This window comes from Primulina eburnea, chromosome 15 (assembly GCF_022965805.1).
Source record: "Primulina eburnea isolate SZY01 chromosome 15, ASM2296580v1, whole genome shotgun sequence".
NCBI classification, from domain to species: Eukaryota; Viridiplantae; Streptophyta; class Magnoliopsida; order Lamiales; family Gesneriaceae; genus Primulina; species Primulina eburnea.
This window is the reverse complement of record NC_133115.1, coordinates 34,334,948-34,357,206: the sequence shown is the minus strand read 5'-3', so window position 1 is coordinate 34,357,206 and position 22,259 is coordinate 34,334,948. Positions and strand designations below refer to the sequence as shown.

At 34.9% G+C, this 22,259-nt stretch overlaps 4 protein-coding genes across 7 annotated transcripts; 1 reads left to right on the top strand and 3 right to left on the bottom strand.

Moving 5' to 3' along the window:
* Positions 1–728: 728 nt before the first annotated feature.
* Positions 729–2,828, bottom strand: LOC140814290 (uncharacterized). Of its 2 annotated transcripts, none has more exons than XR_012114088.1 (3): positions 2,074–2,828; positions 1,189–1,328; positions 729–1,111 (listed from the first exon to the last, which is right to left on the bottom strand). XR_012114088.1 is itself a non-coding variant. In XM_073173228.1 (3 exons), exons 1-3 carry the CDS (start codon positions 2,746–2,748, stop codon positions 816–818), a joined length of 546 nt encoding a protein of 181 aa, XP_073029329.1. In that variant the 5' UTR covers positions 2,749–2,815; the 3' UTR covers positions 735–815. The 2 variants fall into 2 exon arrangements, 1 of the variants encoding a protein (XP_073029329.1); XM_073173228.1 differs by having other exon boundaries at positions 735–1,111; positions 1,189–1,254; positions 2,565–2,815.
* Positions 2,829–4,750: 1,922 nt separating this feature from the next.
* Positions 4,751–9,947, bottom strand: LOC140813690 (conserved oligomeric Golgi complex subunit 5). The gene is made up of 3 exons (XM_073172329.1): positions 8,724–9,947; positions 6,821–7,294; positions 4,751–5,947 (listed from the first exon to the last, which is right to left on the bottom strand). Exons 1-3 carry the CDS (start codon positions 9,825–9,827, stop codon positions 5,024–5,026), a joined length of 2,502 nt encoding a protein of 833 aa, XP_073028430.1. The 5' UTR covers positions 9,828–9,947; the 3' UTR covers positions 4,751–5,023.
* Positions 9,948–13,396: 3,449 nt separating this feature from the next.
* On the top strand, positions 13,397–16,130 carry LOC140814252 (WRKY transcription factor 28-like). Of its 3 annotated transcripts, XR_012114083.1 has the most exons (4): positions 13,397–14,158; positions 14,859–15,002; positions 15,147–15,566; positions 15,677–16,130. XR_012114083.1 is itself a non-coding variant. In XM_073173172.1 (3 exons), the coding sequence occupies exons 1-3, from the start codon at positions 13,692–13,694 to the stop codon at positions 15,454–15,456; spliced, it is 918 nt and encodes a 305-aa protein (XP_073029273.1). In that variant the 5' UTR covers positions 13,397–13,691; the 3' UTR covers positions 15,457–16,130. The 3 variants fall into 3 exon arrangements, 2 of the variants coding, with proteins under 2 accessions (XP_073029273.1, XP_073029272.1); XM_073173172.1 differs by having other exon boundaries at positions 14,862–15,002; positions 15,147–16,130; XM_073173171.1 differs by having other exon boundaries at positions 15,147–16,130.
* Positions 16,131–19,281: 3,151 nt separating this feature from the next.
* On the bottom strand, positions 19,282–21,711 carry LOC140814436 (pentatricopeptide repeat-containing protein At2g42920, chloroplastic-like). The gene is given in 2 exon segments (XM_073173421.1): positions 19,282–20,949; positions 20,952–21,711. Coding segments are annotated over 2 exon segments (1,608 nt in total). The 5' UTR covers positions 21,493–21,711; the 3' UTR covers positions 19,282–19,882.
* Positions 21,712–22,259: the final 548 nt, after the last annotated feature.

The window sequence follows — 22,259 nt, the reverse complement described above, 5'->3', positions numbered from 1 at the left end:
GAGATTTTAGAAAGAAATAAAAGTAAAAAGGCCGGAGTGGATGAGCTTTTAGCAAGTATACGCACTTGCAACTGACATCATGCGCAATCTACTTAAAATGTACGTCCACCTTTGTAATTTTGACATATGTGGCTTAGTAAAAAGATGGGATTTGGAGAAACGGTCAAACCTGATAGCAACAGGAATCCATTTCTCAATATATATTCCTTTTTCTTTTAAAGTAACGTCTATTCTTTTGGTATCCTTCCACTTTCTATCTATTATATTATAGTAATAGATATAGGGATTGTATTAGAAATTTGACACTTTATTAATATAGTAAATTATAATTAAAAAAAAACTATGATATAAGTCTTTTGGCTCCATTGTGAGGAAACTTAATAATAATAGTAACAGATATATCTTTTTTAATTTAAACTTATGTTATTAGCCATCCCAATAAATATATAAATTCTATATAAAGTTCGGACTTATTTATGGTTCGAGCTCCCCTTGTCCTCAACGAGGAATAGATGAAAGGGCATACAATTGCGATATATGAGCAACGCAGTGGGCTAATTTCATTTTTGTTGGTCGTCCATATCACGTAACCAGCACTAGGCGAAAGAGACTAAATTGTATGTAAGTATCATTTCAATAGTACACACAGAGATAGGCACGATCGATAGATATTATATCAAAATTGTACGTTCACTTATTTGCATTATGATCGTATGTATTGTCAAATTTCAGTCTTAGTTATATATATTTCAATTTTTTCAATTATAATCGTTTTTAAGCAGTGAAGACATTATCACCGATTATTAGACAATTTTTCAAGGAAAAAGTTGCACAAAACCAGTTGCAATAGCTACACCTAATATGACAAGAGGTTGAAGGACAACAAAAGCACCTATGGTGGCGAAGAAGGCAGAGTCATTCCTCTGAGATACTTGGTCCATATACGACTGTCTTCTGATGTTTCTCTTTTGTGAAGTAGTTAAGAACTTTGGAGTCACTTTTTTAAGATTCTTACCTAACGGGATCGTAAAATCATCATCCCGCTCTCCAAACAAATTAGCAAGTTGTTCACGTATAGTTGGTTTTGCCGAGCTGACATCACTCTCGTATCCTGGTCTACGAACAGATAAAGATAGAATTGCAAGGCAATGCTATAGTATGTTCCCAATAAAGAAGGCAAATTAAAACCTTGTTCGACACTAGAAGTGAGTTGTTCCAAGAGATCCAGCTGCGTCCGAGCAGAAGCGGATGTCCCTTACATTTGAAATCATTAAATCAACAATTGACAACAAAGATAATGTATTCAGCAGCATAAAACCTGATCAGTTCTGTTGTATCTGAAAGGAATTTTATTCCTTGATATACTTTTCATGTTTATCTTTAATATTTTGCCTTTCTAGACATGTGAATAATATTGAATATTTGATATGATATTATAATATTTTTATGATATGATATCACAATATCTTTAAGATATTATCCTTATGTTTAAAGAGTTTGTTTCCTAATGAAATTGTTTTTTTTCTAGGTTAAATAGGACTACAAGAAGAAAAAAGGAGGTGACGACGAGTAGAGAGACGAAGGAGTTCGAGGAGTTTGGAGATCGAAGCTATCTCGTACTATTGTTTAAGTGTTGCCGAGAAGTGCTTACATCCGATGACGACAACACCTAATCATTCTGTTGATTAGTGTGTTGAATTTCTGAAGACTTTTTACTTCTCGGTTGATGCATCCCTTGTATATTGGTTATACGGTTTATTAGATGTTTAGGATGCAATTTGTTACTCGCCTTAATAAGGGAGTTGTTTTATTCTTTCACTAGTATTGGTTTTTGTAAACTTACAAGTTTTCTAGTGAATTATTTTGCCCTGAGGCACCGCACAAGTATTTTATACTTGTGCATAATTCATATCTCGGTTTTCACTTTATTATAATTCACGTTGTGTGTTAATTTGTCAAAACGTAACTTCCGCTGCATGTTGTCGTGAGTGTTGCAACACCTACGCACAACACCTATATTCTGTAACACACAACACTCACCCTCAACTCACACATACAATGTGGAAACAGAACTTTCAGTATCTACCACCAATATAATAAGCAACACCCTCTTGTCCTCATCACTTGATCGATAGGATAATATATTTATAGTGTTTATATTTTGTTTTTGACTCGGGTTCTACAGAAACTAAAATTATACTCCACCTGTTGTCCAAATCTTTCAGTTTATTATCCTCGTGTTATACATCACGGATATCGTGTGCATGAAAAGAATCCCATAATACTCTTTACTCCCTCTTGCACAAAAGAGATATATATCTATGTTATATTGTGTCTATCGTGTAACAAACCCCTCAGACCAACTGCCGTATGGTAAATCTAACATATGAAATTATTCAATTAAACATTCTACTCACTTTCTCTGTTCTTTCCTGAAAGAACTGGCAACCTAGAGAACTCACTTTCATTATCAGAACCAGACCATTTCAAATACTAAACCCAACATCGAATATCTTCCAATCAAACACGGATACATATGCAACAGAAAAACAAGAAAAATTCACCAGAGTAAGTAGAGGGCTCCTCCTCCGAAACTCTACGCTCGGTTCCTTCAGAAAGAGCAGCCGCCTTCAAAGACCCTGAAACCGCAGCGTCAATTGTCTTGAACCCATGTTTGAGCTTATGAATCTTGTAGGAAATGGCTGGTCGTGGATGTAGAGATGAAGCAGCGCCAGAAATCAGGGCCATTAGAATGTTTCTGGTTCGAAAATGGCCTACCAGTTTCCATTTTGAGTTTGCAAATTTCCTGGCTGGACACCTCATTTTAAATAGCGGTCCAGAAAATAAGGTTCGCTGCGAATATTTTTAATAATAAATATGGTTTAAAATATTTTAATTATATCATTTTTATCGACTATAATTTCGCGTAAAAATGATAAATATTTGATCCTACTGTTGATGTCATATGTTCGATTTCCTTAAGTATTTAAATTATTGGGAGAAATATTTTAAGTGTGTAATATTTGTATATGTTAAGATGACGATCTAACTGTGACGCTTGAATTGTTATACAATTTAAAATATTTGAATTACTTCATTATCATCAGTTATAACTTTTGGTAAAACGTCAACATTCGATCTTAAATAAACTATTAAATTTCTATCAAAAAACAACAACAACAACAATAATAATAAATTATTAAAAAGTAAAATTAATAATGGCCTTGTATTTTGCCAAGATAATGTATTATGTAATGTACAGTTTGGTACCTAAGATATGATAAGTAAAAGATATATAGTATAAAGATAAATCAAGTATAAATATAATGATAAGATAGTATGTTGAATATTTGGTATGATTTTAACAAGAGTAATTAAATTTATATATTGAATTGTAATGACAAAATTAACCCTTTCACAAAAACTTATATTTCATCGTTATCAAGATCTTATAATTTCATATCTCAATTTTTAAATTACGCTATAATATATATATATATATATATATATATATATATATATATATATATATATATATATATATATATATATATATTTGTGTGTATATATATGTATCTATATATTTGTATATATGTATGTATTTAATAAACATTTAACATTACCTTAAATGCATTTAAATTGGGGGTAATTAAGCCATTTGTAATGTATTTTATCATTACATTAAAATTATCACATTTTTTACAAAGAATGTTTTATCCTTTTCAAAATTTATTTATCAAGGGCCCATGATATTATAATGAGCTTTTTAAAAAAGTACCAAACATGAGATAAAACAGAATATTTATCAATCACACCCTTATCCCATGTACCAAACAATGCCTAATATAATTTAATAATTTTAAGGCTTAAACATTATGACATAGCAGAAGACCGAATGAGCTATTTTTCACTCCTTTTTGCTTAAAATATATCCACTGATTATACGTCTGTCGGATACACTTAAGTTTTTGCGTATAATATTTTTTAAAAGTTTTTCATAAAAGATTCAGATTCTATATCATATTTAAAGAACTTTTGAAATTATTTCGAATAATTATTTAATTTTTATAATTTTTTATATATTTATATTTATATTATTTTAAAATATTTTAAAAAAATTACACTATAGGTTATATGGTTATTTAATTTGTAGCTAATCATGTAGCACAACACTTCATAGAAAATAAAATCTCTTCTTTTATACATGTCCTCGAAATTGATTGTTTCATCCAGTTGATTTTATATAATTAAAATTTGTTAAAAAATAATAATTACATGACGGAAGCACCAAAGCAGTACCAACGCAATATTTGATAGATAGATGAACATTTGACCAGTGATTAGGAGTTGAATTGTTCTAACAGATACTATCTCGGACAAACTCGTAACAAAAGATTTTCCAAGTAAGATTTATTTTCTTAACATGGTTTGCAGATTATTGTACTAGTCTGAGACGTAAGCCTTTGTTAAACTTTTTGTTTTCGACAAATATAATATACATGAACAAGCAAGATCTCAATATAATGGTTTCATGCTCAAAAAAAAAATCTCAATATAATGCAAACTACTAACATGCACAATATGATCAGAAAATTAATCACAAGTTCACAAACCCATTCACTCTTATACACTCGATAATTACAATTACGTGTACCATCTACCATATCATATCAAGGTGGACAAATCTTAGTCATAAACACGGACCTCTCTTTGTATTTCGATATTTCGCCAGCAGAAAATACGGATCATATACAGGTAAATAGATTCAGAGTACAGATTAACAAAAATTCAACAATTTAAGGTATCATAGTCAACTTTCAAAAAACTAAAGAGAATGGTGTCACAGATAAAAGATTTGGAACTCGACTCATGATACAAAATCGTATAGCAGTATGGGAACTGGAAGACATTATTGAAATGGGAAATGTAGTGTGTACCGGTAGGTAGCTGTATTTGAAGCCAAAACTGCTGGCTGCAAGATTCATGACAACATGCTTGCTTGAAATTCAATATTTTGTCAAAATTATGATTCATTTCCGGCCAACGATGACCCAATTTTCAGCATAGTAGGATAGACAGGGCTGAACTCCTTGTCTCCTCGTGCCCTTACCTTTGCAGCATAATCATCTAAAGTTGCTTTTATCCCTTTCCATATCTGATCCTCCCCTTGTGAGTCCATCCACAATGAATACTGAATAGGTGTAAGCTTGTTCCTTTGTAGAGGTGACTGTAAATCTTCGGGGCCTCGTGAATATAGATGATGAAGTATGACACTCGGGGGAAGATCTTGAAGGAGTGGTGAAGAACCAAGCTGAGATGTTTCCAGGAAAATAACAGGGCGAAATGCTCGAAGGGCACGATATGGAGCACCAAGTTGTTCCACTGGAAACAAGTTTTGACCAACTGCTAATTCAATTTCAGCCATGTCTCTAGCCATTCTCAGCTTTCCTGATTCAGATAATGGCCTAACAAGAGAAGCGTGCCTGATAAAAAATATCAAAACTCTCGATGCCATGCTTCTTACGAGCCTTGTGCATATAGTTTCTGTGCCACGGGAAATAGCTCCCGATGAAGGCAAAAGTCTGGACAAAAATTCAGTCCTAAAGTGAAGAATACTTTTCTGTAATTCTTCCATGTACGGAGATGCATTGTTGTCCATAGCAGCATCTATGCCAAGAGTGGCAAAATTCTGTTCATGAATCTGCAAGATGCATGATTCAAGACGCTCAAGCATGGTCTGAAATAAGGAGGTCACTGAATCACCAGCAACTCCATACAATGTACCAAGAGCAACAGACAAAACATCAATAGCAACAGTTGGCAACCCTGAAACCATGGTCATCATGTGTGTGTGGATATCTTGCAGATGTTGGCACAGTATGAAGTTCTTGAGTTGTAGTGGAGTTGCAGGACCAGTGACTTGGCGTGCTTCAGGGCCTGTTGATATCTGCAATAACAAAAATGACGGTATGATTAAAAGCTGAATCAGAAGCACAAAGTGCGTCATCAGAACTGAAAAATGAACAATAAGGTATTTCGATGCACGGAACAACAAAAAATTTAGAAATACAAAATGCCCAGGAATAAAAACAAGTTTAAACAGTGAATCATAATATAAATTATCGTTTCAATTCAAACTGGACCAGACTGATGTAATAAGACCAAGAGTTTTTATTACTCTAGGATGTCAATATGCTACAAACTCCTTGAAATTTAACATAGTCGAATTTTAATCAACTTATTTGATCTCTTTTTATGACCATCAACCACACACAATCAATTCTTGTATATTGATCAAGAACCCAGCAAAGTATATAACCGCCTATGGAGATTTTTATAGCTTAAATACTGACATGACCAAGATTTTGAACACTTGACACAATTTAATCTGACCCAACCATAATGACAGCAACATTGTCAACGAATCAACATATAGCTGGCTTTTCGCAAAATAACAAGTTCTCATAACATAATAGAACCCTGTAAAGGAGGTGATGTTTTAGTTGAACATATTTTAAGTTATACAACCAAAACACTCCGTAATGATACGCTTGAGTCAACCATATAATACTTTACAAACAATTTTACATATAAGAATTTTCACGTATTTTGAGTTAATAGAAGAATACCATTCCAATGATTTAGGCCCAATGTAAAAAAGTGCCGCTTCGAGGAGAAACCGGCAACGAAAAATCCAAAATATGTAATGAACATGGAACTCTGATTAAACTTAGGAAAAATCGGAAATAAGTACAAAGTCAGATAGTAATCAGTGCAAGTCTCGTAAATCCTAAAGCGAGCAAAAAAGAATAACCTATACCTGGTTTTCAGTTCTTTGTGCAAGTAGAACCAACACTTTACTGATTTGATGCAAAACAAGAAGAGTCAAGCGAGCATCCATCTGCACAGCTTCAATTTCTTCTTGAATACATGATAAAATCCTCGATATATGTACTTTGGAGGGAATACTTCCACGGTTTGAGATTGGAAACACAGAATTCACAAGATCTGAGAGTCGGCTTAAACAAAGCGCTAAAAAAGCTGTCTCAAAAATCTTAATGGCAGCTACCATTTGTTCTTTTCCTTCTGAACTAAGAGCTGGTGGAACTCCTTTGACATCCGTGTCACGTGAAATTCTTTCAAGGAGGTTCTCTATCATTGTTAAAAGCTTAGGATACCCAACAGTGAATATTTCTTTGACAAAACTTGATGCAGTGAAAACAGACTTCATTTGATTAGTAAAAGACTTTACCAAAGCATCCCAAACACGATCTGTCAACATTGGATCACCTTCCTGACAAAGCCCAGGAAAATGTAAGTGGCTACCTACAACCATATCCAATGTCTATCATTTCATTTAGAAAGGAAAAAAAACAAAGACAGAGAGACAGAGATCAATTATTACAAAGTAGCTGCTGCAGACAACAGTCTACCAGCGGCTACTGGGACTATAAACGGAGGTTTTAGGCTTGAAGTTTGCTCGATCATCTCATTAAGAAAATGGGTTAAATCTAAGAAAGCTAACAAAACACTAAGGCATCACACAGCGGCATCAGGATGTTGCCCAGGGCACCCAGCTTAGAGGAAAAAAATGAACCAAGCTTCAGCTATCTAATTTTTGGGGCCCAGCCAAGTGATACATTCAGATCAACTATAATGAGGGTACTCCAACATTATTCAGAAAAAAGAAATTGATCAGTTGGTAAACCCAGGCAATACAATTGACTAACATCTATCCACCCAATTGTCAGAAAAACAAAGTATATTAATGAAAAGAAAGAATTCCTAAATTTAGCAGCAAAAAAAGTGGAGAGGAGCAAAAAGTTTTCCAACTAAGTTTAACAATTTTGGGAGAGTGAAAATAAATTCAAACCTATTCTCCAATTAAAAAATGTTAGTAATACTGACGTGCATCATAAGATTGAATGTGAACACGACATTTGGAACATACCTACCTATCGGAGAATATCACATATGTCCTAACTGTTATCACAAGTACAATTTCTAAGACGAGTATTTCTTCTCAGGCAAGTGTATAGTTCTTATGCAATTGCAACCATCAAAGGTTTTTTGGAAATAATCATCAAAGTATTATACGAATCAAAATTACGTAGAACACTTTGTGAGGTGGATAGTTTGTACCAGTGGCATGCTACTGAATCCAAGTCAGGTTAAACTTTTGAATGAATTCCAAGTCACAAAATTTTGAGCATTCATCTATTTTTAGTTAAAGCAAGTGATCAACTAAAGTAATACGGTATTAAGGTCATAATGCAATTTAGAACAGATAAATGTGTCGTAGATAAGAGAACTGACAATCCTTTAAAGAGTTTTTCTCCATAGCATAGTTCACAAGAAATACCAAAATTGACATATGAGGACAAAGAAAAATTTCATAAAGGTCTATGCTCTTTCACCAATTCTTGCCAAACCAATTTACAGTCGTTGATTGATTCTTGAAACAGCCACCAATGATGCTCTGTAGAGTCGTAGACCCAAAAAAACATTTGTGCAATCCGCCTAAGCACTACCCACATGGATCCAAAGACGGAGGATGTATCATTTCTAGGTTGTGACAACATTTTTCAAGCTCAAACATCAAGTAAACATGAAACACTGCTGAGTAAAAGACCTAAGGTATCACCAAAACTTCAACAGCAAACACATAAATAACCACACTACTTGTTAAGTAAGAATTGCCAAAGGAACTCTGAATCGCTAACCTGCATGACCTCATCCAATAACAGAACATGTGTGAACGGATCGCGTTTCTTGGACAATACCCTCTGTAGGTGCCAAACTGCGAGCACAATCGAATGTAACTGATCCATACAACCATTCATTCTCTGCCAAAGCGCTTCCTTTGCTTTTGCCCCACCCCCAATCTGCGGCGTCCCCTGTCTTTGTACCCCTCCGGGGCCCCCAGCACCATAACCCCCTCCTCCAGAAATAGCCTTCATATCAAGCGCGTTACTTATACTCTTCACCCCCGTTTGCTTGTACTTGCTCACCAACCCATCCACCGCCCCCCTCAACTCTCCCATGTTGTAGAACACCTGCAAACCCAATCCCACTTCCGGTTGATTTAAATTCTCGAGTCCCTTTTCCAATACCTTCAACCCCTCCTCTCGGATTTTTGATCCGACTTCAATAACCCATTGCAACTCCACGTCCACTATATCAATCCCCGATAAATGGGACTCATTGTAAAGGGTCAAAATCTCAAAATGCAGCTGAGCTGCCTTGGAAAGATCCCATTTCGATGCATCGGGCTGAGACTCGACAGCATTTCTTAGCTTCTGGATTTTCCTAAGAGTGCGAAGAGTGAACTGAAGAAGCAAGGAGGTAGAATGAAGATTGTTAAGCTGGTGGGTCTGGGTGGAAATAACGCGGTGGGGATCGGAGAGTTCGGAGCGAGCGCGGCGGAGGGAGGATTGAAGAGAAGAAAGAGATGATCTTAAGGTGGAAAGAGAGGATTCAGTAGCTTTAATGGAGGAAAGCTGGTTGAGCAGGTCGTGATGACGGGAGAGGACTTCGTGACGTAGCTGGCTATCAAGTAGGCGGAGGCCATCCTGGAGTTTTTCGATTCTTGAGGCGGCAGAGCCGGATGATAGGGCGGAGGAGGAGAATTGAGTGGGGTTGAAGTCCGGGGATAGGAAGGCGGAGAAGATTGGGTCGGAAGAAAACGTGTCTAGGGGGGATGTAGGTGGGGAGAGGGGCATAGGGGTGTGGGCCGTGGTAGAAGGGGTGGCTCCGGCGGCGGTCGGAGTATTTTTGAAGGTGGATAGGCGTTGGAGTGGGGATCTGGGGATGCCTGGAGACGCCATTGATGTGCTACGTCGTCGTTTCCCTCTGATGTTTCAGCTTCTTCGATCTGACGAGAAGTACAGGAGCAGCTATTGCTTACGGTACAATACATCAAGCATGATGGGCAGATGGGCTTGGCTACACCCAGATTGATTATATTTGGGTTAATTAAATTAAATTGGATCATATTCGGATCGATATAGAACCGAATTGTTTAGCAAAATATATTTAGGTTATAGTATTTTACAAAAAAAATAAAATTGGGTAAAAAAAATACTTACCTGTTATATTATATGATGTTACTAATATATTAAACTGTGTACATTTTGGAGCATATGGCGCTATCGAAATGAGAAACTATGGAGCGGGGTGTCTAGATCTCAGCAAATCACTATTTCACTTAAATATGATATATTATGGAACTGGACTTGAGCACAAAAGAATTCTACAAAAGGACAAGCCTCAAGTTCTCATCGAGACACGGATGATCGATGAACAAAACCTCCAGATCCATCAGTGAAGTGCAATGTCGATGCGGCATTGTATAACGAACATCAAGCTGTTGGCTTCGGTTCTTATGTGCGAGACTCGGCGCGGGGATTTATGGTGAGCAAAACAAGTGTCAATCACGGAATGTTTGAAGTTAAGGAGGCCAAAGCACTTGTCTTCCTTGACGCTATCACATGGACAACCTCTCTTAAACTCCATTATATTATATTTGAAATCGACTCAAAGATGGTGGTAAATACGATCACATCAAAGATTGTTGACCACAAAGAGTTTGGTTCAATTATCTCCAGTTGCCATAAATTTCTCGACGCACATCTTTCATTCAAAATTCGACATGTTAGAAGACTGGCAAATATGGTGGCTCATTCTCTTGCTCGAACGGTCACATCTTATGCAAATCCTTTTATTACGGTTCATCCTCTAGATATATTATGTAATTTCATTTCTCACGATTGTGAGAACAACACTTGATGAATGACATTCTCATTTCAAAAAAAAAAGTTTAAGAGGAAGTACATTAATTTGAAAACTAGATCTTATTTTTTACCAGTATAACAGACACACAGATATAAAAAGATAGCAGAATTAACAAAAAGGAATAAAATCCAATTCAAGAATTCCTATTTCAAAGCTGAACGTATTGCTATTGACAGCAATTAAAATAACATGAAATTAATTCAGTCTTCCAAAATTGAAGTAATGATTGTTAAAGAATCAAAGAAAACAATTTCTCAGAAGTAATCAGAAATGGCAGCCACAGCACAGATAGAAGACACACAGAGTGGAGACAAGAACAACGGCTTCCACTACGTAAACAATCTTGAAAACAACATCGTGCGCTATCCATTTCTGAAACTCCCAGGGCTTCCATTTCAGAGAAGAAAATCTCCGTTGCATGACCTGCACCCACTGCCGCTTGTTCATCCCCTTCGATGACCAAAACCTCATCATCTTAACTACTTGTAAAATTGTTATTATAAATCGCCTGTGTTTTGTGTATGCTTAATTTCTTCAGAAGTTTATGCGAGATTTAATGGGCAAAGCACCGTTCTTGACAGCATTGTTTGCATAACGGGCGAAAGGGTATATTTGCTGGCCGAGGCTAACAGTTCATATCAATGGACAACAGTTTTTACAATGACTGGACTACACATATGATCATTTTTATGTCCTGAAAAAATCATGCTCGATGCAATTCTAATCTTTTAAACTATCGATAGAATCGTTAATTTACATTGGCTCACACTTGCAAAGCTCGAATGTTGATATTTTAGTTGAAGAGAATCGAGTTCTTTTGTTCTTTATTTTACTAAATATTAGCACTTTAAAAATATAATTAGAAAAGGGAAAAATAATGATGCCGTTGAAAGAAAAGGTGTACAGCACAAAGAAATTTGGCCAAAAGATAGATTTAACGTCCTCTCAAATTATTTCCTCCCCCATGAGAATAAACAACTCTCTAATTATTTTGGTATAAGCTTGATTGATGGATCATTACTTTATATATAATTTAATAAATATTTAAAAATTAAATTGACTTTGCAACAATAAAATAAAATATCAAAAGGGCTGAAGTCTTGAGCATTAATTATTCCAACGAGCATTAATTATTCCAACGAAGATAGATTTTAAACATCTTTATTTTTTTAATTTGTAAGTATTTTGTTACGTACGACAACAATAAAAGGAACAAACAAACAAAAAAATATGGGAAAATAGTTAGTAACATAAGGGGTGTCAATTCGAGTGGGTTTGGTCGGGTTGAACAATAGTACTATTCAAAAATTACTTAATTCGAACCTAACCTGAACCCGAGCCAACCTGAAAACTCTCAACCCGAATCAACCCGTTGACCCGTATAACCCGATTTTGAATTTTTTAAATAAAATTCAAAAAAAATAATAATAATTTAATTTAAACACATAATAACAAAAGCTCTCTCATATATATAATTAAATTTAAAAGTCTAACAGTAGAAAAATAAAGTATATTTACTAAATCAAATAAACAATTATTTAAAAAATAAAAAATGTTCAAAATAAATATTAAATTATGAAAATTTATGATATAAATTACAATAAATATTTTTTCGGATATAAAATATATAAAAAAAATGTAGGCAATATTTATTAATTAATTATTTTTTAAAAAAATTAAATTTTTGGGTCAATCCGGGTCAACCCGGGTTTAGCTGAACCAAACCCAACTCGATCATTTTTTTTCGGGTCAGCTATCAGCTCCAATCCGATCTGACCCAAACCCGAAAACCTCAAACTCAAACCTTATTTTTTTTAGATTGAACCGTGTTGGGTTGGTAGATCGTGTCGAATTTTGGCACCCTTATAAACACGAGACATGTTAGCTAGATAAATTCGGGCTTGCTATTTATTATTCTCGTAGACTTTTTGTCGTCGTCGTCGTCTATCTTCCTACATTTGAATGGCACACGTTGTTTCTCATTCAAAAGCAAATATAATGAACTTAACACAAGCCATAATCATTTCATATGATAAGTTGATTTCAAATTCCAACAACAAATTTTAAAAATAATATTTACCAAGTCAATTTCAAAATTTAAAAAGGTAGGATATAATGTTAAAAAATATATAGATGACTCTCATATATACAATCCAATTATGTGATTAATCTGAAATTCGAAATGAGTTGTCCAGTTCGAAACTCCATTGAAACAAAAAATTATAAAAATAAAAATCATAACCAGTTCTCTCTTTTTTTTCCAATCCCGTAGTAGAGGAATATTATAATTTCTAAACTGAAGACACACGGGCGCGAATTCATCAAACTTTTCGGATATGCACGGAGGCAAAAATGTCAACATTAAAAAGTAAACTAAGTAGGCGTAATAAAGTTTGGAGTAATTAATGATATATTCGCCGATTTTGAGTCAATTTTAACATTTTGGTAAATCAAATTAACTTGAAGAAACTTTCAGCCTTCAAACAACACATTTCCTGATGTCCAAAATCATTACACAAAGCCAGCGAGAGTCTCTCTTTATTAATAATAAACATAGCATGTACGAAGCATACAACCTCAATTTCATCATCTCTTGATCTGTCTGCACGCACCAAGGAAAATATAAATTAAAGAAAAATATAATTGCTATAAATTTTTTACTTTGAAAAGAATGAGCGTCTTTAATTAATTCTAGTTGTTATTCGACCGCTACAAAAAGGAAAAGAGAGGAAAAAGCATGCCAAAAAGGTTAAACCAAGTTATCCCTAGCACACAATGGAAATCAAACAAAAGTTTTTTCTGCAACCCTTCCTAGAACAATAATTGATACATGTTCCCTCAAACCTTCTCTTCTCGATCTCCACTCACATCTGGATCAAGAAACCTCTGATCCATCCATGTCTGATGAAAATAACATGAATTCTCAGCAGAACTATCCTTTTCACAACTATCAAAACATAGGTTCCAGAGGGTTTTCGTTCCCTTTCGTTTCTGATCAAAGCTGTGATTTCAACCCTTTTATGCACAGCCAGCTGCTGAAGCATGAGCAAAACCCTAATCGATTTGATCCGTTCCAAATGAGTTTCACAGGCTGCTTGCATGATGCAACAGAGTATAACAACACTTTATCGAGTGCTTTCGACTTGTCTTGTTCATCATCTGATCATGCAGTTTATAATTCTGTAAATAATAATGATTCCTCAAATCAGAATGTTGTTTCTGCTGCCGAAAATCCTTTGTCGACAAATTCTTCGGTTTCGGTTGCTTCATCTGATTCTGGAGCAGAAGAAGGTTCTTCAAGGAGCAAGATGAAAGATCTGCACCCTAAAGTTTGTGAAGATGGGGATGTGAAGTACAAAAAAGAGTAGGTTTATTTCTTTTTTTTTCTCTTTTTTAATTTCAAGAGAACTTGAATTATGGCTTTTACAGTTAATAACATCAAGTTGGAAAGTAGGTTTGTTTATTTTCCTCTCCTTTTCGGAACTTGGATTTTGAAAGTGAAAAAGGTTGTCATTAATTGATGCATTATTATTAAGTACTTCCGTGTACATAATTAGATAAATTAACTTAATCATCCTAACTACTTGGATGAATTTAATTAGCTCAATTTCAAAGATCAAGAAACCAGAGAAGATATATTTATTTCCATCTTGAATACATGAATATATCCAATTGAAATTCTTTAAAAAAAATCAATTGAAATCCCTTTTTATTGCATTTTCCACTTGGGGAGAATTAACTAGTCATGTTCAATATTTCAAGGTAGTTTGAATAATGATACTCCGAAATATGGCTGTACGTAAATAAGGAAAATTAAACTTTAAATAACATATTTGCCCCAGTGGATTTGAAACAAATAAAGAAAAATGTCACCTCAAGTGTTTTCTCAGTCTGAGCCAACTATATCAAGGATACATGATGAAAAAGCTAGTAAACACAGACGTTATCGGCCAGCACCAAATTTTCTTGGTTTTTATTACTCATTATATAAAAATTTTTTGTGATCATAGTATATCTTCTCTGATGCAAAACCCTGTCAATAATTTGTTGTGATATTTTTTTAGCAGCAAAGCAAAAAAAAAGGAGGAGAAAAGGCCGAGAGAAGCACGCTTTGCCTTCATGACTAAGAGCGAGAGAGATATTCTTGAAGATGGATATAGATGGAGAAAATATGGACAAAAAGCAGTAAAAAATAGCTCCTTTCCAAGGTCTGCGTCTTAAAGAACCAAATCGAATTGCCAACATTTCAGTAAAGTATTTGCAGAATTTTTTGAAAAATAAAAAAATAAACACAGTTTTCTTGTATCATTTATGTTTAGTGATCAACTCTTAATCGGAGTTTTGCATTTCAGGAGTTACTACAGATGCACCAGCAAAAAGTGCGGCGTGAAGAAACGTGTAGAGAGATCACATGAGGATCCTTTGGTGGTGATCACAACCTATGAGGGCCAACACAACCACCACAGCCCCGACACTCTCCGTGGCAATGCTGTGGACGCTATGTTGCTGCCTTCTATATTATCTCCACCACTACCAACGGCACTTCCTGCAAGCTTCACTCATGGCTTCATTTCTCCCACCATCAACTACCAAAACCAACAACTTCCCAACCATATTTACACACATTTGATGTACCCACAACACCAGCAGCAGCAGGCCTGATCAAGTTCCTGACGTTCAACACGACGTATTTTCTGACAAGGGATTTCAGCATTAGTTCATAAATCTCATCCTTGAATGGTAATCAGTGTTTTAAATCCAACTATATTTTGGTGGGTATGTATCTTACAAAAAATACTCTTCTTGGATTACTTTAAGACTAGATTATCCCATGAAGCAGTAATTATCTCTGAATGCAAATTTCGTCTTATATATTCAACAGGGTTTGTACATATTCGTCAACATTTCAAGGATCAGGAAGCCCTTAATTATTTATTTAGGTGGCAATTATAAAGAACCAGAGGCAGTTACATCCCCTCATGTAAGAAGCTCTATGATTGATCAAAGGAGATGGAGTACTTTATTAGGTTTCAGATCTAGGTTAGTTATCATCTAAACAAGAAACAATATTTCCTGAACTGAAGCTTTAGAAATCCACTTCCAGAATTTGATCATGTTTGATCCAGGTACGTAGTAATTCTTACTTGTACTCCAAATTATTATCGTTATTATATGGTTTTAGGAATATTTCAACCTTATCTAAAAGGTTATTGTCGGATTCTGGAGAAATCTAAAAGCTATCATCTCCAACTCTGTCAAGAGATATTCGATATTATTTTTCTTAAATGCAGTGTGTACCCATTTTTAAGGATTCAGTATGTATGTAAGTTTCAACATTTTGCTGTTTATTGCCGCATGCATGTTTCTTTTAAGGCTAGATCAGACTTGGGACAAGAGAAGTATATATCTCTACATTTACCTTCATTAGTGAATAAAATTAAAGAAAATAAAAATATACATGGTAAAATAATTATTTTAATTATAAATGTCCAATTGCTTTGGACGAATACAAATATATAAATAATTACAAAACAGTTTTTTATCTGATTGGTTGATTGATTAAATCATATCCTCCGTCAAATTACTGGCAAAAAATTTGTAAGAACCCTATTTTTGGCACGGCTTCTCAATGCATTATTCAGTGTTCTTTTAATACATACATAAATCATGACATTGCCTTCTGCCTCATGCTTTCGGATTTTTTTGAAAGGATATGTATAATTTCAGAAAAAGAACACTGGCAATTATATATAATATTGTAAGGATCAGAGAGCATGACATTGTTGACCTTATAGTTTCTGCAAATTGCAAGAGAGCATATATACATACATGCGTGTATGTATTGGCATCTCTTTATCAAGGAGTCCTGTACCTGTTGTCAACATCGGGTAGGTTTCGTTTGGTTTAGTGGAAAACGACTTTTAAATATGGAGATGATATATATTCTTTTACCACAACAACTCATGTCTCCTCCATAAATTTTGTATGACGAAATTTCGAACTGACAGATGAAAAATTATTATCTTCCATTATAAATACGACTAGATCGACTTGTGGGACCATATGACAGAAGAGTGGTCTCATGTGAGACCGTTTCACGGATCATAATCGGTGAGACGGGTCAATCCTACTCATATTCACAATAAAAAGTAATACTCTCCGCATGAAAAATAATACTTTTGCATGGGTGACCCAAATAAGAGACCTCGCAAATACGATCCGTGAGACCGTCTCACACAAGTTTTTGTCATTACAGAATATCTATTCATGAATATATTGACTAAAATTTATATTTTTGAAAAAATGATATACACAGACCAATATTGATATTTTAGACCTAAGAGTTGTTTTTTTGGATTATGAAAAGATAATTAAGCCACTGGATAGTCTGATATTTATTTTTAAATATTAAATGCGCCAATAAATTAGACATGTTGGATTGTTGGTGCCTAATGCTTGAATGCCTGAATAAAGTGAGTCAAATTTTATAAAATATTCAAGAATTAATTAAAAGTGATTTCCGATTGTATTTTCAATTATTAATTTGATCATCATTTTATCCTCTCATAAAATGATTGAGAAAGCTAACTCTCTTCCAAATATTGGTCTTATCAAAGAAAATATTGTTGGTTATAAAATAAAGTCCATCAGATAAAATTCCAATATTTTTTTTTGGATGGCAATAATAACAAGCTCAATATGATGATTAAAATGTACTTATTACAAAATTTAAAATAATAATGGGAAAATCTAAACATCAAAGCTCGCATGTTTTTTAATTCTAATAAATAAATATATGTGAGCACAGGAATAGTGCATTGATTTATCCATTAAAAAATGATTGTAACTGAAATATAATAATGGGCCTTATCTTTTTGAAATTGGGCTAGAAAAAGGCTGTGGTTGGAGTTCATCTATAGTCCACATCAAATTGAAGATAAAGAGGCCCACTTGGATTGATTTGAGATAAAAGACAGCTCTACTGGCCCATCATACGAAGCTTGTTCATTGCACCTATTCCACTTGAAGATTATCACATTTCTCTTTTCTCAATTTATGGGACATTTAAATCCAAGATATGACATCTTTCTCGTCTTTTAATACAGACATTCCATCTTATTATTAAAATTGCTTTTCGATCCAATTTGTTAATAGTCCCAACTGCCGATTCTTCAGTACTCACAGTGACTGAAAGTCAAAACATTTATGTTTCTGTTAGAACTATTTGACTGTCCATTGTCCGAGAATCCCAACAGTTTCTTTTGCGATTTATTACATTTAACTGAATCCTTAATTCTCTTTGGCTAATAATCTTTTCTTGGGTGCATGGAATAATCATTTTGTTTCATGTCAACTACGTGTAATCTTATGTAAAGGGAGGGAAATAAACTCATAAAATTATATGGCTGAATCTTGGTGCTAAATCTATGTAACGATCTATCAGTGGTAATTTACAAAACCGGCTCCCATTAAAATACAACCAAATCATTCCATATATACACTCGACCACTATACAGTGCCTCTCTGTGTGTGTGTGTGTGTGTGTGTGGTGAGTAGTACAACGATCGACTGGCATATGTTGTATATAGTCTAGCCCAAGGGTGGCTCCGACCCTGTATATAGACATTATACATTCCAATAAAAACCTCATATAATCAGAAGAATTGGAAATGGAATCGGTTTTCAAAATGGTTGCAATTCTTCTATCTCTCTTGCCAGTCATCTCGCTACTGAATATGTTTCCGGTATACACGTTCGGAACTGCACTTTCATTGGTGCAGAAAATGGCCTGAGGATCAAAACATGGGCACCCTCTTTTATATAGTGTGGCTTCTGATATAACGTTTGAGAATGTTGTCATAAAAAACACAGGCAATCCTATCATCATCGATCAACAATATTGCCCGTCTGGAAGTTGTAAAGTGGAGGTAATTAACTCCAAATTATTTCGATCATGGGTATTTTTTCGTCGCCTTACAGATAATGGGATTGTTTATTTCAGCATCGTTTAAAAAAACAAAATTAATGCTTCCCTTTTGTCAAACCATCTTAATTACACATTCTGATGACTCTTTCTATTGTCTCTAGAATTTGCTGAGCTCAGCAGTGCAGATAAAAGATGTGACATTTAAGAACGTGAGGGGTACCTCGAGCACAAATTAAAAGTTGCCGTGAATATACAATGCAGTCCGAATCTGCCTTGCAAAATATTCAGCTAGTAGACATAGACTTGTCCTACATTGGCCAGGGAGGACAAGCGACGTCTTTGTGTTCTCACTTGACTGGTTCTTCTTCAGGGGAACAGAAACCCGATGGTTGTGTATAGGAGTTTGATCTAGCAGTTTGCTATCCCATTACATTTTGTGGTCTATTAGCAGTTAAAAGACCAGAATCCCAATGGTTATATCATAACGTTAACATTTTAATTTTATGAAGAAAACTTTTAACTGTGTGGTTTAACCTTTCCTTCGAAAGAAAAATTTATCGATCTTACAGACAAGTGACAGGAGCACAAAGTTTAAACCTGAGTCAACTATTTTCATATCTGGACATCAGACTCTGCTCCCTGCCAAACATTGAGGGGCAAGGTCTTGAAGCTCATATTTCTTTGCTTTATCCTCATCGGCAGTCATCGATGGTTTTTCCGGTCTCGAACAGAAATGTGCAGCTGCTAATATTGTTCTTCCAAACACAAATAAACTCGCAGAAAGTAGGCAAAATGCATGGGACCACCTATTGGCTCCTGGTATTCATTCCATCCACGTTCAATCCAAGAAGTCCTATGATTATGGTAAGGGCAGCACCACATCCTTGGAATATGCTAAAGTATGCCGTACTGTGAGGATCTGATCCTGGGCTATCAAGTTTTATTTAAAGGATTCCTGCTTGAATATGCCTTGATATGTTCAAGACAATAGAATGAAAATAAATCTAACTAAAACTTGGTATTTTTTCCCTCAGATGACCTCAACACCACGACTTTTAAAAATCTAAAGATGTCTTAATTAGCACAAAATATCTTACATTCTGATCCAAAAGTCTCTAGCATTTGATATTGACCAGAGTACATAATATATGACTATAAAGCTCATGCGTCTAAACCCTCTATCATAAATGTCTCGTTCTGAAAAGACCACAAATCCGGCACTTGAAAATGCCACTTCCCACCAGCTACAAATTCTTGCACTTCCCCATTCACTTCAATCAAACTACATCCTGGCTGCTTCTGCATCTTTTTATTCTTCATTGAAATTCTTTCCTGTATTGCTTTCCTGAAATGACCCGAGGCTGCATAAACATTCGACATAAGTACATGAGCACTGGGGTCATCAGGATTCGATAAAATCAAATTCTCTGCTGCCCATTCAGCTACATCAACGTTGCAGTAACTGTAACAAGATGATAGTAATGACCCCCATATAACAGCATCAGGGTTCATCGGCATGCTTTTTATCAGCTCGACAGCTTCTTCAATGAATCCTGCCCGTCCTAGCACGTCAACCATACAACCGTAATGTTTAATAGATGGCTCAATTTTATACGCTTCTTTCATCAATAAGAAGTATTCCCTGGCTAGATCAACTTGACCCGAATGATTGCATGCCGTTAGAACTCCAATAAAAGTGACAGCATTGGGTCTTAGGCTCCAAGACTTGAGCTCTAAGAACAACTCAATTGTTTCATTTTCAAAGCCATTGGTTGCTAAGCCTAACACCATGGAGTTCCAGCATGCTAATCCTTTTCTTGGCGCACTTGCAAACATTTCTCGTGCCATTTCAATGTTTCCGCACTTGCAGTACATATCTATTATTGCTGTTACTACAATAACATTCAGTTCAATATTGTTCTTCTTGATATAGTCATGGATCCATTTTCCTTGTTTAAAAGCTCCTAATCTCGCACAAGCATTCAACAAGCTTACTAGTGTAAATTCACTTGGTTTGATGTCCTTTTCCCCTTGCATTTGATAAAAAAGATTCAATGCATCCATCCACTTTCCATTTCTTACATAGCCACTTATCATAGTATTCCAAGAAACTTCATTTCTGAATAACATTTTATCGAACAATCTACAAGATTCCTCAACTTCCCCGCACTTTGCGAGTCCCATAATTATTGAGTTCCAAGCAACAACATCGAATCTTCATCCTCGTCAAATAATTTTCTCGCATCCCCCAAAAGCCCACAACTTGAATACATATGTATAACCGAGTTTCTTATAAATGAATCAGATCCCATTCCTAGTTTAATGATTCTTCCATGAAGCTGAGCACCATCTTTAGCCAGGCCGAGTTGAGAATAAGCTTTGAAAACGGAAGGGTAAGTCAGAGTCCCCGGTTGAACCGCAGAACTCACCAACATTTCAATGAAAAGAGAAATTGCAACATGAGGAGATGAACTCTGAGAAAACCCTCTAATAATAGTATTCCAAGTGAAAGGATTCAAATTTTCGATCTGCCTGAATATCAATAACGCATAGTCCATGTCACGCGCAGGGGAAGTGGCGCAGAAGGCCAAGACACGGCTAGCCGCTATGGTGTCTTTTAATAGACCAGTTTTGATGAGTTGGGCATGAATTATTTTCAAGTCCTGGATTGTGCTGCACTTTGTTTCCAGCATTGAGAGAAATGGCTGGTCTGAGATAAACTTTGAGATAGAGGTTGAAGGTGGATTGAAGGAGCAAAAACATGGTGGCATTCGAGTGAGTGCGTGTGTGTGTGTATCTTTTCTCGTTAAATCATGAGTATGATTGAATGATTATCAAGACTCAACAGGATTCTTACCTTCGCTCGCGCGGAGGAAAAATGGGAGGTTCCGGTGAAAGCAGAATCATCAGGGATAACGGATAAGGTGTTATGGAACCTGTGTGAAGATGATTTGATGTATTGCCTTTTTGTTTTTGGCTTCCATTTCTATGTAATTGTGGCTAGTCAAATCATGTCAATATTTTTTGTGACTGGTAAATTTTTTAGTTAATATAATAATTTGTAAACAACATATTAGTCAAGTAAATCATAATATACATATTTTGTATGATAAGTTTGTTTGAGAAAATATTAACATGGAGAATCGAACTCTTGATCATCGATCAAATGATTATGAATGACATCTTTAGAGATAACAAAATTGGTGTTACATCAAACTATATTTCAAGATCTAAGGTGAATTAATTGATTTGGCTTTTTCTTGTTATTGTCTTTCTAATAATACATCAAACTATATTTCTTGAAATAAATCAAGTAATGAAAGAAGAATCATCTTCCACGTTTGGATTCAATTTGAGAAAATTGCAATTCAGTTCTTGTATGTGCTTATTTGTAATTTTGATAATATATGATATCAATTTTAATATTTCCAATATCTTTTGAATTTTTACAATCTATTATAAATTAATAAATTTATTTAAAAAATTAAATATAACAAACTAATAAAATTGAAATTTAACAACTTAGAATACCAAAAGA

Bases quoted from the DNA above. Each gene is read 5' to 3' on its own strand.
- LOC140814290 (XM_073173228.1), bottom strand. From the start codon at position 2,748: ATGGCCCTGATTTCTGGCGCTGCTTCATCTCTACATCCACGACCAGCC. The intron at 1,255-2,564 runs GTGAATTTTTCT...TTCAAATGTAAG, and splicing joins GGAGCCCTCTACTTACTCTG to GGACATCCGCTTCTGCTCGG. The intron at 1,112-1,188 runs GTTTTAATTTGC...TTCGTAGACCAG, and splicing joins CACTTCTAGTGTCGAACAAG to GATACGAGAGTGATGTCAGC.
- LOC140813690 (XM_073172329.1), bottom strand. From the start codon at position 9,827: ATGGCGTCTCCAGGCATCCCCAGATCCCCACTCCAACGCCTATCCACC. The intron at 7,295-8,723 runs GTTAGCGATTCA...GGGCTTTGTCAG, and splicing joins TATTGGATGAGGTCATGCAG to GAAGGTGATCCAATGTTGAC. The intron at 5,948-6,820 runs GTATAGGTTATT...TTGTTATTGCAG, and splicing joins CACAAAGAACTGAAAACCAG to ATATCAACAGGCCCTGAAGC.
- LOC140814252 (XM_073173171.1), top strand. From the start codon at position 13,692: ATGTCTGATGAAAATAACATGAATTCTCAGCAGAACTATCCTTTTCAC. The intron at 14,159-14,858 runs GTAGGTTTATTT...ATATTTTTTTAG, and splicing joins GATGTGAAGTACAAAAAAGA to CAGCAAAGCAAAAAAAAAGG. The intron at 15,003-15,146 runs GTCTGCGTCTTA...TTTGCATTTCAG, and splicing joins AAAAATAGCTCCTTTCCAAG to GAGTTACTACAGATGCACCA.